This window comes from Eutrigla gurnardus (genome assembly GCF_963514095.1).
Source record: "Eutrigla gurnardus genome assembly, chromosome: 16".
Classification (NCBI taxonomy): Eukaryota; Metazoa; Chordata; class Actinopteri; order Perciformes; family Triglidae; genus Eutrigla; species Eutrigla gurnardus.
The window spans coordinates 6,175,760-6,192,568 of NC_139927.1; the positions used below are offsets into that span (position 1 = coordinate 6,175,760).

The 16,809-nt window shown below is 41.4% G+C and overlaps 2 protein-coding genes across 7 annotated transcripts; one reads left to right on the forward strand and one right to left on the reverse strand.

Annotated features, from left to right (window-relative positions):
- Positions 1–1,191: 1,191 nt before the first annotated feature.
- On the forward strand, positions 1,192–14,981 carry tpd52l1 (tpd52 like 1). 5 transcript variants are annotated; one of them, XM_084030277.1, is made up of 11 exons: positions 1,192–1,359; positions 3,698–3,799; positions 4,651–4,866; positions 7,060–7,080; positions 7,830–7,945; positions 8,044–8,192; positions 9,449–9,550; positions 11,465–11,479; positions 11,902–11,940; positions 12,232–12,292; positions 13,100–14,981. In XM_084030277.1, the coding sequence occupies exons 1-11, from the start codon at positions 1,341–1,343 to the stop codon at positions 13,220–13,222; spliced, it is 963 nt and encodes a 320-aa protein (XP_083886403.1). In that variant the 5' UTR covers positions 1,192–1,340; the 3' UTR covers positions 13,223–14,981. The 5 variants fall into 5 exon arrangements, with proteins under 5 accessions (XP_083886403.1, XP_083886404.1, XP_083886406.1 ...); XM_084030278.1 differs by lacking the exon at positions 11,465–11,479; XM_084030280.1 differs by lacking the exon at positions 4,651–4,866 and having other exon boundaries at positions 1,193–1,359.
- Positions 14,240–16,646, reverse strand: hddc2 (HD domain containing 2). Of its 2 annotated transcripts, none has more exons than XM_084030283.1 (6): positions 16,541–16,646; positions 16,130–16,251; positions 15,944–16,046; positions 15,798–15,866; positions 15,569–15,707; positions 14,240–15,456 (listed from the first exon to the last, which is right to left on the reverse strand). In XM_084030283.1, the coding sequence occupies exons 1-6, from the start codon at positions 16,610–16,612 to the stop codon at positions 15,323–15,325; spliced, it is 639 nt and encodes a 212-aa protein (XP_083886409.1). In that variant the 5' UTR covers positions 16,613–16,646; the 3' UTR covers positions 14,240–15,322. The 2 variants fall into 2 exon arrangements, with proteins under 2 accessions (XP_083886409.1, XP_083886408.1); XM_084030282.1 differs by having other exon boundaries at positions 15,798–15,862; positions 15,940–16,046.
- Between the last annotated feature and the right edge of the window lie 163 nt (positions 16,647–16,809).

Here is a 16,809-nt window from a genome sequence, read left to right on the forward strand (position 1 = left end):
AACCATAGCCGTCAGCTACATCCCAAATGCTCGTATAGTATATTTGCACAAGTTAAACTGTCACTTTATTTTGGCCAGAACACGTTTCCGTCTGTCAAAAAAAAAAAAAAAAAATCTCAGAGAAGCAAGTGAAAAAGACAAATCAAATGTTTAATCAGGCAACAATATATCAAATTAATTTGGTGATGGTTCGTGAGTAACATCGGGACGGCTCTATATATCTAGATATGCAAACTGGTTGGGAAATGGCAACGTTTTATGTCTATAAAGCACCTTGTTTTCGAGGGTATTTCTATTCAAAGAAATGTCTAAAAGTGGGTTTCTGTGCCCCTTGTTGCACTAAAAACAGATTGTTCCACCTGCTGCCATCGTCAAAAATGTCTGCTGATATTATTATTATTATTATTATTATTATTATTGCTCACTTAGCCTGGCACAAACATTGTTTTCATCCGAGGATCTGATGAAGAATAAACTAAACTGGGTCAAAATGTTCTCTCTGACTGTTTTTTTTTTAAATAATAATGACATGTTTGTTATTTCCGGTCTACTTTGCAAACCGTATGAATGGTCGTGAATCAGTCTGTGACGTCAACCTCTCTGTTTCTTCGCAGCCACGGTTGTGACTACGGTTTCACGACAGCAGGGGTCACACGTGCAATGCAGGAGGCGAATCACTACAACCGTCATGGTCTGTACGAGCAATGCAATATGACATGCATAGTATAATAATAATTACGATTGCTTGGAGAAACACTGATGATGAAAACATAGGAATTGATAAATTACGAATAATGAATGGAAATGATTATACAAATGTAATTCTAATGTAATTGTTGTTGCTACAAGGATGCCTACCCTCATGAAAATGTATTTTTATTTTTTATTTATTTTTGTTTCACCATCTCATGCATTTAGAGTACATTTACTTTTGACACTTAAAGTAAATATTGTCATGATGATACTCACGTTATACTTTTCCTTCAGCAAGCCTGACGTCGAGGACATTTGCTTGTTACGTAAACACGTATTTATTTATTTTACATTAATTGTCATTTCTGCATGTCGTTGCGTCCAACGAGCGCACTTTTTTTCCTATCGGCAAATATGTCCGGTAAGTAAATTACAAATGCGCGAGACAATTGGCTCGCGCTCCAAGCTCCGCCTGAGAGCTGCTGCTGCTGCTGCTGCCCCACGCAGCGCGTGACAGCCAAGGGAAGGAAACCCGAGTAAATATCACACACACACACACACACACGCTGACCTCACGGCTGCGCGTGCTGCCGCGTCTCGTCTCTCGTCTCGTGGAGGTTACCTGGTGAAGTTACCTGGCTGTCCTCATGGAGACCAGACAACAAGGTGAGTGCGTCACTTATTTGTCCAGCGGGACGTTAAAGCGCAATTTTTTTTTATTATTATTATTTTGTTGCTGGATCGCCGTTGATCTGATAACGAGGCTGCACTGACTGCACACGTCACCGTTTTTTGAAAAAAGCAAATAAATGAGAAAGAAAACTGTGGATTTGCCTGCGCGCGCGCTCTCAAATTCTAGTCACTTTCTCACAAACACGCCATTCACGGTTCAGCTTTCTTGGTCCAGCTCTGTCTGAAGACGCCTTCAGGGCCGGTCAGGAGGAAAACAAACCAACGTCCGAACAGCTGGCCAGTTGTTGTCGCTGTTTATTTAAGACATCTTCGAAACTCCAGACCAGAACTGAGCGGTGGCTGGATACTGTTTCCTGGCTCTGAGGGTATCGGGTGTGCCACTGCGACTGAGTTTAAGATGAAGAGCCAGTTTTCCTATTGATCCCCTGAAGATCAATGCATTTCTTCACCTTATCCATGCACGCATCAGCTGCTCTGGAGCATGCAGATACTGTGAAAGGTGTTTATAGAGGGTACAACATTGGTGTGCTTTTGTTTCATCTGGCGTTGAAGGACATGCAGCCTTTTTCCTGGCATTGATAGAGAGTGTAATATTTGTCTGATTGTGCACTGGAAATCATTTTAACTCTTATGTTGCATTCAGAGGCGACCTTGACCTGCTGAACGTGGATAAAGGAAGTGTTTGTTTATTGCATTCCTGCTGTGAATGCGTACCTATATGGATAACTGGGAGTCAGCAGGACTTTGAGGCCAGAGTTAGACTCTGGACCAGGGCAACGAAACTTCAAATGCTTTCACGAGACTTGATTTGCGTTAATAATGGCTGAAATATGTATAATCCATGTATTCAATGTTTTAGAGGAGTGGAAAGGTCAACGGGTTTACAGTACAGAGTATGTACATTGTTGTTATTGTAGGCAACTTGGCCTGCGGTTCAGCCTCAATTGATTTTGCAGCCATATGACCATCCCCAGGCCTCTGATTTAGCATAGCCACATGACCGAGGGGCCAAATGGGAGTCTTGTGACCCGAGGTATTCCAGACTAAAAGAAGGGGGGCGGCGGAGAGTAAAGAAGGGGTCTTGAGCCACGCCTTTGTATTTTCTCGCATTGGTTTCTGTAATGCACTCTACCTTAAAAGGAAACCATTGATCGGCTGTAGCTTGTCCAAAATGCAGAGGCAAGATATTCCACCAGTGCTGGCATCATCACACTGTCTACCTGTAATGTTGAGAAATTATATTTTTAATAAATTCTTTTACTTGTTTAAATGATTTAGAAACTTAATACCTCACTGAATGCTCATTAAAGTTTGTTCCAAACCGTCATCTGGTGCTGGCTTGCTCAGCCAACCTAATTATAAAAAGTACTTTCTGCTGACGGTTTTGGAACAAACTACAAGAAAATATCAGACAATCAACTTCTGTTCATAGTTTTAAGAAACATATTTTTTTACAGAATTTAAATTCTTAATTAATTCCCACTATTGCCCGACAATAATCCTCTTATGTTTGACTATTTATGTTTTTTTTTTTTCTGTGTTCTCTATTTTTATACTCTGTTAGTGATTTTTTGTAAAGCACATTCAGCTGCATTTTATGTTATGAAAGATGCTTTATATATAAAGTTTATTGTTATTTTTATTATATTATTAGAGTGATGGTCACCTGCTTTGACCTGCAAAAATTCCGTCTAAAAAGATGGTATTTCTTTAAATAAATGTCACTTAAAATTGATGCTCGAATGATAAATGTACGCCACCTTTCATGTTTGCGTTTCACACCGACATCTATGACCTTTTTCTCCCTTGAAAGTGTGGTTTACCAGCTTCAATGCAGAAGTTAAACAAGAAGGAAATCATTGTTGGTTAAACAGCACTTGCCTTGTGCCGGTCCGCTTCCTCCTGCAGTGCTGGACTACGGTGGAATGAGATTTCATCAGAGAACTCGGATTGCTCAATTACTTTGGGTGTTCTTGCTTAATTGTTACAAACGATCTCATTGTTATCTATGCGGGGCTTAGATTTGCTCCCCAGGCACACTTTTATAAATTGCCGGAATCAAGTAAATCCTGTTTAAACCGCTTCAAGAATTTTCCTGACCACAAAGGGGCAAAAGTCAGACTTCCTGTTCCTGTGCAAATGCAGACTCATGATAAGCTGCCTGTAATAAAACGGACCTCAGTGTTATCAGGATACTGACAGGACGGGGAAGCAAACTGGAGAAACACCAAATCCCTCATGAGAGATGGTGTTTGTGTGTTTGTGTATAACCAGCTTTCTTGTCTCGCCCTGCTGCCTTGCTCTGCTGCAGACTTGTACTCTGGTGTTCTGAGTGATGCAGTGGTGGACTGGGGCAGCACGGGTCCCGGAGAGGAATGGGTTAACTCGGCCACACACAACAAGGGAGAGCAGGGTAAGACTCGACTCTCCCAGATAAACAGAAAGAAAAGTCTAAATCCACACTGAATGGCGGGGTGGCCAACGCTGCTGCACACACGTGTCACACTAACAGGAAGTGACATCACCGGCTGGGATGCTGGAAGAAGTGCAGCATGTGCAGCAGCTGTTTTCTTCCTGATGCGATTCAGTGTTAATTTAAACTGTGTGGGTGAGTGTGGTCTTCAAAAATATTACAGCTAAATATTTTGGAATTGAAGGAAATACCATTTCCAATAACCTGATGTTGTTAAATGAAGAAAAATCGGGGTCTAAGTAGGACTTTCTCTAAAGCAGGGCTGCAACTAATGATTATTTTTTTGTTATCAAATAATCTGCTTGTAAATCATTTTTTTCTCGTATAACGACTATTAAAAGAAAGATTTTCATTCCAATTTCCCAGAGCCCAAAGCAACAGATTCAATACAGATCGAGAGATAAAAATTGGCATTTTTAGCTTGACTCAAAAGATGATTAATTCAGTTCAGAGAATAATATGAAGTGAAATAATCCAAATACTTTTAAGATTAGATTTTCAAACATGGTCCCTTGCTTTACAAGCAAATGTAAAGAGACCGACAAAAAGAAGAGAAGCTTTTTTGTGCCACACAGAATTGAATTAGCTTCTTAGAAATAAATGAATCATTGATTTATTCCCAGGAGCTGAAGCTTCCCTTTTAAAACTCACTTACCAGACACAACTTCCTGTATTTTTTTGTCAGTTAAGTAAAACGTCATTAAAAGAGGACTCATCGCTTGCAAAATAAGATGGATCAAACACTTCCTTTTTTGTCTACTGAACATGTATTGAACTGTAACTTTGCTCAGGTTTGAATCAGGGCACGTTTTACTCCTCTGCTGAAGAATCGGTTAAAAGGAGCTCATATGGTGACAACTGGGCTCCGGGGGGCCAAAACGGGGAAAACGTGACAGAATGGGGTAAAACCTCAACGTCAGGGGACGATCAGTGGAGTGGGACACCAGTGTCCCACTCTGACAACTGGGACATGTCCACCACTTGGGATATGCAACTGGACAGCACAGGTGAAGAGATGTGTAGACTAGATCCCGTAGAGTAGAGATTCTTTCACTTTGGTTGAAAAATTAAATCTCACAATAACCTGAACCACATTAAAACTATAACGGAGGAAACTGAGGTCAAGTCCTTTAGGTTATAAGGTTTCAGACTCATTATTTATAATTTTGACCACTTTGAGGCTAACCAATATAATTATAAAAATGTATTCAGTAGCTATTCCCCCACAAGGATTTGTAGTTTTGGCAGTGTTCATCATCTGTCATAGAGCACCTTATTAATTAAACAAAAATAAAAATACAGAACACAGGCAGTAAACTAAATCAATTAAAATTGTACAAACCAAAATAATGGTTTCCGGTCAAAAAGTTCTGAGTTGTGTGCGTTGGAGGGAAACTAAAATCTTGGCATGGTATGTCCGAGAACATGATTAGTACAAAAGGTGTACATCGGTGATATAAATGAGCCTTTTTTGAAGCAATTTACAGCAGATGTGCAAATTAATTGAAGAATAATTGGCAAAGCTGCTCGTTCACATCACCTTTAGATGTTGTAGAACATGACTTCTTAGGACCTGACTTTATAACCAATTTGATGCAGTGAACCTTGACTGAGATCATTAGGTTGTTCAAACATTCCTCACATTCCTGACAGTTGGCAACGCTACAGCAGTGTATCAGTGACAGGGATGATGTTTCAAATCCATCTTCACAATCCACTGGTGTTGATCATATAAGAAGCAGCATACACACTGTGCCTTTTGTTGTTAATGTAGCGACAGAATAGGACATGTGACTCAAATCAACTCCCATAACGCAGAGTCTGAATTCTAATGGATGAAACGCCTTCATGCCGTGTTCACTTTTCTACAGTTTTAGATTTTTCTTTTAGGTTTAGTAAATACTGCAACCTGTTAACAAAACCTGTGTTGGCTAAAAGGAAACCTGCCTCAGCTGAACAAACCTGCGTTAGCTAAGCAAACCTGTTAGCTCAAAGGAAACATGCTCTAGCTAATCAAACCTGCACTACATAAACACACCTGCGTTAGCTCAACCTGCGTTAGCTAAACAAACCTGCGCTACCAAAACTGAAGTTTGCTTTAGCTAAAAGAGCAACTGTGTTAGCTAACAAAAGCTAACTGTTAGCTAACTGTGGCTAAAAGGAAACCTGCCCTAGCTAAAAAAGAAACCCACAATAGCTAAAAGGAAACAGGCCCTAGCTAAAGAAACCTGCGTTAGCTAAAAAAGAAAACCACGTTAGCTAAAAGGAAACAGGCCCTAGCTAAACAAACCTGCGTTAGCTAAAAAAGAAACCCACATTAGCTAAAAGGAAACAGGCCCTAGCTAAAGAAACCTGCGTTAGCTAAAAAAGAAAACCACGTTAGCTAAAAGGAAACAGGCCCTAGCTAAACAAACCTGCGTTAGCTAAAAAAGAAACCCACATTAGCTAAAAGGAAACAGGCCCTAGCTAAAGAAACCTGCGTTAGCTAAAAAAGAAAACCACGTTAGCTAAAAGGAAACAGGCCCTAGCTAAACAAACCTGCGTTAGCTAAAAAAAAGAAACCCATGTTAACTAAAAAGAAACCTGATTAAAAAACATTGATGTGGAAGACCAGTATGCTACATTTAATACAGATATGGCCATAAAATCAGTGGCGGTTTAAAAAAAACTTGTGAAACTTACTTACTAAAACTAATTGATGTGTTGAGGATGTGTGAGTTTGTTAGCATGCTGCATCCATCTCTTGAGTGCATCCTAGTGTTTTATATCTGTGTTATTTCGTCTGTATCAGTTAATGTGTCGTTGTAATTGCTTGTGTCCCATTAACTGCACTTTACACTGGTAGAGAGATATAAATGAGTGCTCTTCCTAGCGTTGTTAAGGTCTTCTCATGGCTGTGTGACCATGAAATCAAGACTGAGATCCGAGTCCTCCATGCACTTGAACAACAGACATGAAAAGCTTCCATAAATCTGATTGTCCTGCTGCTGTGCGTTGTGTTAGCATTTACAAATAGCTCCAAAGGCTTTGTTCTGGTGTGTAGTGCTGTACGCTGTGTGAAATCTGCATGTTTTTGCTGCATCGTGTGCAGTATTGCACTGTTGGTTATAGTAATGGTCACTGAGACAGCATAGCTCTTTTTTTGTTTTATCACTAACCTTACGCTGTCCTCACCTGCCTTATAACGCTGCCACGTCAAGAGAGAGGACGCCTCACAGCAGGTACAGTGACCCTTATTAATTCTGTCCAAACTGTTTTCTACAGTTTGCATACGAGACGGAATTGCCTGCATGCATTTCGGGTCGTGTGAACTCGGCTGTGTGGTTCCTGTCTGTCCCGGTTTGTCTTCCACAAATGTCTTTCAACAATACAAGGGGGAAGCAAAGAGTTGAATGTGGAAATCTCTCACTCTTGACGTCATTTAATCAAGCCCTATTTGTAAATTTAAGGATGGGTTCAGTGTATTTTCTGCTGCAAAAAATGCACAATTTCTGAAGCCCTTCTGGGAATTTTCGTGTCATTTCGGTTCCACTAAAATCCAATATTGCAACTTTTAAAGTTCCCTCCCGAGAATTAGCATCTTGTTGGTTAGTGTGCGGCAGTCTGTAGTGTCTGTCTGCAAGATAATCCACATCAGTTAATCCAGATTAAAGCTCTACAGCCTGCCGCCACAGATTGCATAACCGTCAGAGTCGCCAGTCAGACATGTGGACGCAGACGCAAAGGCTGTCAATTAGCAGCACGCTGCCAAAATACCAAAACAGCCAAAAGGCCTGAAGCATTTTAAAGAATTATTGTAAATAGATGTTATATTGGGAAAAACATTTCAGAAGCATTTCCTCCAGAATTCCTCAGAAGATCTTCGACGTTGCATTCGTCTTTTTTTAAATTATTTCTGTTTGTGTCTCCTTCATTGTTATACAGGCCACGCAGAGGTTTTAATTAACATGTTTCCATGTGTGTTTATCAGGTTTTCTGGACTCTGAGCCACTAAGAGAGGGCGATGAAGACATGGCATCAGAAGTCAACTTGGACTCCAGCCTGACGGAGGAGGAGAGACAGGAGATTCAACAAGAGTTACTGAAGGTATGTTCGCCCAAACTCGAGGGGCAATTTCAGAAACGAGGTGTTGATGGTATGAAGATGGCTAAGTTGCGCTTTTCTCCCTTTTTTTGTGCGTCCAGCTGGAGGACGAGATCGGTACGCTGAGGCAGGTTTTGTCGTCCAAAGAGAAGCAGCACGCAGAGCTCAAACAGAAACTGGGCATGACCTCTCTGAACGACCTCAGGAACAACTTAAGCAAAGGATGGCACGACATGCAGACGTCCACAGCGTGAGTTAAAGCGTGTGTGTTGGTGCGAGACCGAGAAAGAAAGCGTTTACAGGTTTCATCGAGTTGAAGTGAAGGGGAGAGAGTGTGTTTGCGTTTGCAGAATGACAGAATGGCTTTTCTGTTTGCTGTCAACACAAACAAGTCTTTCCAAACCTCACACAAGTTAAGAGGTTCTGTTGTTTAACAGCCACTCCAGACTGAGCGCCTGTTATTGCACACATACATCAGAAACCCAATTACAAAGACATAATCCTCCGAAGCTAAACAACATGTGTGTTTGTTATCGTAGCAGACATCACAAACCTGATTTAAAAAACCCCATGAGAATGGCTACGCAGTGCTAAAGGCTATTGCTGACCTCATTACACAGTTATCTGAACATGTTCCTGATGTGTTTAACTGTATTGTGAGCAGCAAAAACCATCTCTAATGTTCCAAATCTGGAGAGGACTCGCGCAGAGAAAATGATTTCCGCATTAGACCATCAGCTACGAGCTGTAGACAGAGGAGAGCAAGGCGATCCTCCAAAGGCCGTCCTTCTTATCCCGTTACACTTCGACCTGAAGATCACTTTACAACACACAGTCGCCGTCCTCATCTATAATGAACCAGCGTGGCCAAACGGGAGTGTAAGTGTCGGATCGGGGAAAGAAGGGAAAACGTGGAGGTGTGGAATCCTTGATGCAAATGTCAACAAATGCAAATGTGGCTTTGTGTCGGCGTGTGCTGTAAGAGTGCAGCATGCAACAGATAATTATTAAGACGATGACAAAGCATTTTTAAACGAGGTGCGTGGGCTTTTTTTTAATCAGAATCAGAGACAGAAAGGAGTTTATTGCCAAGTACGTTTTCAAATATGAGGAATTTGCCTTCATTGTGCACAATAATTACAAAGAATAAACAATAAACAAAGTACTGCAGTCCAGAACATGAATAAACTTTTTTTAAATTACCATAAATGAAATATGTAGCCATATATACACCGTTTTATGGTAATATGTGCAAGAGGTGGTGTCATTACGATGGTATTAGTAAAAAAATGTATGTGAATAGTCTTAATGACCCAAATGCACTTTGAGTCAATGATCCCATTTGTTTTATCTGCCTCTGTAAAAAAAATATGATATGCTTGTGTGTGTTTTGTTCACGTGTTTTTCCCAGTCGTTAGCATCTACGTACGTTTTTTTGTGAATCCGGTGCATGCGGTTTGTTGGGAATAGTAACGACACGTTCTGGATGCCTTCTGTCTGTCTCAGCTACAAGAAGACATCAGAGACGCTGTCCACGGCGGGACAGAAAACCACCGCCGCCTTCAGCACGCTGGGCAGCGCCATCACAAGGAAGTTTGGGGACATGAGGTACGCGATGATGTCACACGTTCTTTGTTTACAGATGGCATTGTCCGTGTTGACTGAAAACATGGCGGACACAAGTCATCCACTGAATTGTGTCGCTCTGTTGACGGTTGCACTCGGATCGTCTCCTTGAGTCCAGAAACATGACTGTATTTAACCCATCCTAAAGATCCCATCATCAACACATTTGCATGTCCGCCCCCCCCCCCTCCTCTCAGAGAGTTGTGACTCTTCGCTCTATCCTGCTCAGGGCAAATTGAGATTACGTAAACCCGCATTAAGCTGCTTTCTGTGGGAGCCGAAGGGCCAGAGGCAAAGTCTGTCCTCCTCGGTCACCGTCTTTCTCTCGCTCTCTCGTCTCGTTGCCTCTCTGTCGCCGAAAGTCAACACAACACAAGCCTGCATTGTTCTGTATGGAATAAATATAGCATTGTGTTTGTGTATGATGACAACAAAAGAAACTAGAGTGTAACTAAAGACAGTAAGTGTGTAGTTCCAAACTCTTATATCAGAGGTCTTCAATGTTTTCAGGCCACGGACCCCCAAGGCTGACCCAGTAGAGCGGCCCCCTATTACATATCGTATAAAATTGTAGTCCTTATTAAACCGGGCCTATAATAATGTGTAGTGCAGCCTGTAGTGCCATGTATAACAGTACTTTGTAATGATGGATGTATACAATGCTAAACCACAGATTCATATTTTAATTCTATTTTCTAAGTTACAATTTCACAACATAATATTAAACAAACAGGAATATATTTGCTTATTATAGTTGTATTCATGTTAAGGTGTATTTTATTTTTATGTAATTACTTGGACTAAATCTGGTCATTCATAAAAAGCATGACAGATATGTTTATTTTAATGGCCACAGGGAGTGTGTTATGTTTAGGACAGATGGGGTGTTGTGTAGCTGATATTCCTGTTTTTGGAGTATAAATACAGGAAGGAAACAATGCACTATCTTTGGTTGTTCCAGCATGGTTGGTCTAGAGTTGCTCTTCCCTCGGAGGTATGTCCCCCCCCGTGGTTTATGGCTCCTGGTGTGTTGGACTTTTTGGTTTGTGTGCACACATTTTTATTTATAGATTTGTTTTGCGGTGGAATGCTGTTTGATGTGTGTTTTTGCATGTCGTTTTGTCATGTTAGCCATCTTCAAACAAGTTTAATTCTCTGTGGACTCGGCTTCAAAATCTGATTGTGTTTCTGTGTCACAGTAAGGGTTTAATAACTCATTAATAATAATAATGATGATGAAGATAATAATACATTTTATTTGTATAGCGCTTATAAAGTTCTCAATGACACTCAATCAAATCTCAAATAAATAAAATAAAAACAACACAGTAAACAAGTTAAAATCACAGATCAACACATTCAACAAATAACTGATTCTGTTTATTCTTACTGTGTGTGTTTGTGTGTGTGTATTTCCTTTCATCATTGACTTGATTTAAGGTTTAATGTGAGTGCTTGTAGTGTTGTTTTTGTCTTTTATGGGTTTTTTTTTAATACTACACACCTTTTTAACAATGTATGGCCAAGAAAATCTGCTTATTTTGATCAAAATATATATTTTTTTTCTTCCTGGAAAAGAAAATCAGCTAGTACCAACCAATTTCCACTATGACATCCAACTATCTGCAACCTAAACGATTTAATCAAATTCCTCCCAAAACTCGTCACGATACGGACGCCAGACACTCTTGAAATTCCCTTTCACCTCGACCTGAAACTTCAGCAGAACATTGTTATTTTGTTGGTTCTCATCAATGATGCCTCCAGTTTACCTCCGTGTTCAAATATCAGATATCAGATTACCTTTCATGGTGAAACAGTGTGTGTGTTAAGAGTGTGTGAGGCCTGTCAAAAGTCTCCTAAACGTGTTTTCCATCTCCCTCCATGCTTCTCCAGGTCCAACTCTATAGGGTAAGAGTCCCACAGCTGATCACGTGGTGATCAGTTGCTTGTCTCGTGTCAGAATCACATCCAATTGATTTCGGTCTCCGATAAGCCAAAGCAAATTGGCTGAATGAATCATGTGAGCAACTTGTCCCGGACGTTCCCAGTTAGAACCTAAACCGATGCTGGAATTTGGTATGAATATGGAGTTGCAGCCGTCGTCCTGAGTCTTAGATAGATGACACATCCTCTTTGTCTGCGGCGAGGTTACCTACCCTACTTCCCTACTTCTCTACCAGTAGATCCATCAGCTTCCCTGCCAAACTTCTGCTTATCAGACCCCCCCCTTCTCTCCATTTCATCCTCTTAGAGAGGTTCTGTAAAAACGATTTCTCTTGTTTTTGTGTGCTAATCATGAACTCCTCTCTCACCACGCTCCCCGGAGACAGCTACTCTATCAGACACTCTATGAGCATGCCCACCATGAGGTAACGGGGGTGTGTGTGCTGCAGTTTTTGTGTGTGTGATGGAGGATTTTCCTCATATAGTAACACCTGGTACAGTGCTACTTTAGTGTTTTTGTCTCACGTGTCCTCGAGTACCAGAGGTGTTTTCATATAGTATTTATGTGTGCCGTTACAGTAAATGCTTACTGTTTTATATATATTTATTGTTGTCATACATTCATTTTAACGGAGTCACATTTTGATTGTGAAAATAGATAAACAACTTGTGAGGGTGGTTCTAAAAAAATGTGTCTTTCTGTGTTTTTTTTACAGAAACTCTCCCAGCTTCAAGTCTTTTGAGGAGAAAGTGGAGACTACGGTGACCAGCATTAAGGTAAGCTCTCTCTCTCTCTCTGTGTGTGTGTGTGTGTGTGTGTGTGTGTGTGTGTGTGTGTGTGTGCGTGCGTGTGTGTGAGAGAGCATTATTAAGCTTCTAAACGGTCTCTCACTGATTTCAAGGCATTAAAAATGTCACGCAGAGTGTCTTTTAAAAGCACTGATTCTATTATGCAAGACATATTCAGCGTAACTGAACACGGACAGAAATACTGTCTCTCACAGTCGTTCCATGTAAAGCCTGCTTTGTTTTGCTCTACAGTAGCGAGCTGTGGAAGCCACACGGAGGAGGAACGTTGTAAAAATGTCGGTGAAGCAGAGAGAACCCAACACTGTAATCTGGGTGTAATTGCCAGCTTACGCTGTTGACAGTGAGCCCGTTGGTTATTTATATTCTCACTGATTCAGTCTCAGCAGGAGCAGAATGCCATCCTTTGTCTGTTACTTTGCAAGGATCCTGTAAAGACCAGCGTCTGGTCTATGATTACTGCAGACTTCCCTCTTTTTTCCCCGATTTTTATCATGTCAAAGGGCCTTTTAATAGAAAACCAAGCACTTCTTAAGGTCATGAAACCCTCTCAAAAAAACGCAGCGTAAGCTCAAAGATACACTCTCCACCTCTCAGTGTTGAAAGCCCTTTAAATGACTTCCTGAAAGTTCACAGCTTGTTATCCTCTGATACGCTGGCTGGGATAGTGGAAGTCTTTGTGAAAGTCTGCCCCCCGGAGGTTATCCTGCAGCACTGCAGCAACGACGTCAAGACAGACTGATGACATCACATTTTTTTGTGGTGCTTTTTTCACAGACGAAGGTCAACAGTCCAGGGCCAGGGGGCAGCTTTGAGGAAGTCCTCTCCTCCGCGGCCAACGCAAGCTCTCAGGACACGCCCACTAACAACTTGACGGACAGCTGCGAGAGGCCGTGTTAGAGGCGGGACTTCAACCCGGGAATCTGCTGTGTGTTGCAGCACTTTTGTCACATATCTTACTCGATTGCTCTCACTGAAAATGTTACTTTTATCCGATTTGATGCTTTTGCAAAAGATGTTTGCGATTGGAGGAAATTTCCTGCAACGTTAAATTCTTAGACTCGATAGAAAATCGAGGTGATTTTGGACCAACTTTTACCTAAATATTCTAACGTGGCAGTTATTAAAGGACTCTTTGTCAGTGTGGTGACACAACTAATGTCACCTGCCCTTGTTAGACTTGATCACAAGAGGGTTGGAGGGGAGACGCTTTAGATTAAATAGATTTCAGGTCAGCTCCAGAAGCGAAACCCTGTATTTCTTCGTCTCGTGTTTTGGCTCACTTACAGTCGTCATCCTCTCACCACGAGTGAAACTCCCCCTTCAATTACAGCTGGAATGCCTCAGACACAGAATCAGAGGTCACGGGTTCTTTAGCTATGTGAATTTGACTTAGCAGCCATGTTTGGTACAGTATCACACCTACACCATTATAACTTTGTTACCAAAAAAAACTACAATTTTGTTACATTTTCAACTACCTTGTACTTTTTACAAAACATTTTAAAAGAAAGCGTTACATGTAACCCACGGCGACGGGGCCTGGGTGAAACCAATGTTTGTAAACTTGTATAAACGATTTTACACTAAGACAGAAGATCTTTTTGTTGAGGCGACTAAAAATACATTTTGTTGGGGTCATACTACTTTGTCTCAATCACAGTTGACTGTTGCACATTTTCCAGTGCTGACAGTTTGGGTCAGGCTCTATTTGAATGCTGAGTCGTATTTAAAATGGCATGCAAATTTAGACTAACGAGTGTAGAGGAAGAACAGAAGCGCTGTGTGTTTGCCAGCGCGGTGACATACATGACTGTGTGGCTGTGATGTCATCCGTTTTTAACTCTTCCTGGTGCAGAATTAACCTGTTACATGCTGGAAGACAACATCACTTGTTACCGCTTCAATCATAAACAGTTTGGTGCCGCAAAAGTCCTTTAATTTTAGCGTAAAAACATTCCACGTGAAGTATGGCCACTGCATTACTTTGCCATCAAAGTGACATTTCCCATTTTGTGTTTCTTATATCGTCTTTCGTGTGTTTTAAAGATGTTATTTTCTTTGCTGTGGTTTGAGGCGAAGCACCAGATCGTTTCATGTACATTCAGTCAGTCCATTAATGAAGTAATGTAGCTAGAAATGCATGTCCTGTCATCGGAAAACCAACTACAGCATTGTATCTTGGTTGAAAGCAAACTGAACTCACCTCCAGTTAAAGGAATACAAAATATTTTTAATAAAACTCTAAAATATAGCACCCGACATAGTAATCTGTGTATTTATCTGTATCAATAACACAGCATTATATGTCTTTTTATAGCTGATGGAACGATATTAAAGATCATTTCATCCAAACCAAATATCACAGATGAAATGTTGACAAATAACTGCAATAAAACTAACACAGTGACAAATGTAATAATGTAACTGAAGTTCTACTTAATATAACATCTGACTGGAAACACTGAGTTGTTACTAACATGTTTCTGTGTATTGAACAGTAAAGCGGCGTCAGAAAACCCATGAACACTATTTCCAGCACCACTGTCACATTTAAGAGGATACCCCTATCATGAAATATCTGCCAGATGATATATTATCTAAAGTGTATCTGTCAATGGATTGGAAACTTACAATAAAACCTGGTGATGTAAAGAAATGTCAGCGTTAAGTAACAGTTTCTCTCCTTACAGTAGTAGTAATGTAACAACATATATGGGAATGTATACATTATTCTCATTACATTTGTGTTTCATCCGGGTGTTCTTGCAGCAGGAGTTGTGAGATTAATTATATAGTGATGCTGTGCTTTCCAGGACAGTATGAATGAGACGACTGGGCTGAAACAGCACATAGGAGACATCCATGCAGCGTCATCCTCGCTTCTACTGCAGCGAACGCCTCACATATGAGGAGACCTGATCCTGTGACGCGTTCCTCGTACACACATTTGTTTTTACTGTCCCTCCACGAAGGTGTGTGTTACAGCCGAGGTGTGTGTTAAGTCGTATTGGGCTGTGAGGATGCTGTGCCGGTCCTACCGCTCTTCGTTTCATCCGTTTTAGTCATGTGACTTCCTCTCTCGTCATTCAAAGAGCTCAGGAGCTGCAGCACCTCCGGGTGGTGGAAACGGCCTGACAGAACAAAAAATAGCAATGCAGGTAAAATATGTAGATTTGTCTGTGAAAAGTCAAAATCAGTTTAAATGATTAAAATGATAATCCAGAGAGAAACGGAAGGCCGTACCGTCGGTGGAGTCGAAGAATTCCTGCAGTCTTCCCGGCGTTTCCTCCAGCTCCTCGTACTCGTGAGCCTGCAGGATCATCTCCAGGAGGTCAAACTGTTTCACCAACCGGGCCTCTGCACTGCTCTGGTTTTCATATTCCTGCAGAAAAAGCAACGCGTACGTTCATACAGCCCGTTATTGCATCCATTTAATTATCATTGGTGAGCCACAAACACACCAGATGCGTACCTCCCAGAGTCCATACATCTCCTGTTTGAGTCCCTCCGGCAGAAGAGCTGATAGATGCCTCATCGCTTCCTGAAAGAGAGGTGAGGTCGGAGAAATTAGAAAACCATCGTTTATTTAACAGACTGTGTTTAGAGGCCTTCACTTGCCTCTTCTCGCCTGTGTTTCTCAGCTTTACTGATGTTGTCTGTTGGAGCGATATCTCCCACAATGCACTCTGCCATGTCATGAACCAGAGCCAGCTTTATACATCTAAAAGACAAGTGAGAGAATGATCTGGACGTTGTTGCATAAGAAGATGTGATTTTAACTGAATGCTTGGCCTGATGACGCACCTGTCCTTGTTGACTGTGGGGTCCGTGATGGTCAGAGACATCATGGCCATGCGGTACATGTGGTCGGACACGCTCTCTGGTTTCTGGACATTACTGTACACCCAGCCGGTCCGTGGGACCCTCTGCGGGTAACACCGACCACAACACACGGTTAATCAGTGGAACCGCGGAGGGAAAGTAGATCCACTTTATCTCATGTCTCCCGGCGACTTCCACCAGCTTTACGGCAGAAAACATGCTTGAAAATGTTTTATTTGACTGCAATTTTGTTTTCAATGCGGGACATTTTAACAACGCAGCTCTATCAGAGCAAATTATGAAGACAAGCTATATATCTGTATAAGTTACAGGTCATTTTTGGGAGGGACTAAATCAACAATAAAGTCGTCGGAGTCTCAGGAGAAGTCTTACTTTGAGCTGTCCGATAAGCTTCATGAATTGCAGCATATTGCTCACGGCTGTTGTCTCCATGGAGGCCGCCATTACTGTCCGCGGCGCTGACCCGGATGCAGACAGTAGATTCACCCATGTAGTTGCACAAAACAGCCGCCAGGTGGCAGCACCAACAACATAACAAGCCTCAGTGGGAAATAGATACTACACTCAAATCCTCGCGCCGGTTAGTGCTGTTGTTTTAGTCTGCATCAAATCGAACTAATTATTTACCCAATATTGTTTTT

Excerpts from the sequence above, each read along its gene's own strand:
- tpd52l1 (XM_084030277.1), top strand. Across the intron at positions 4,867-7,059 it reads TATGCAACTGGACAGCACAG|AGAGAGGACGCCTCACAGCA; the intron begins GTGAAGAGATGT and ends TGCCACGTCAAG. Across the intron at positions 7,081-7,829 it reads GAGAGGACGCCTCACAGCAG|GTTTTCTGGACTCTGAGCCA; the intron begins GTACAGTGACCC and ends TGTGTTTATCAG.
- hddc2 (XM_084030283.1), bottom strand. The coding sequence starts at position 16,612 with ATGGCGGCCTCCATGGAGACAACAGCCGTGAGCAATATGCTGCAATTC. Across the intron at positions 16,047-16,129 it reads CCCACAGTCAACAAGGACAG|ATGTATAAAGCTGGCTCTGG; the intron begins GTGCGTCATCAG and ends CTTGTCTTTTAG. Across the intron at positions 15,867-15,943 it reads AGAAACACAGGCGAGAAGAG|GAAGCGATGAGGCATCTATC; the intron begins GCAAGTGAAGGC and ends CCTCTCTTTCAG.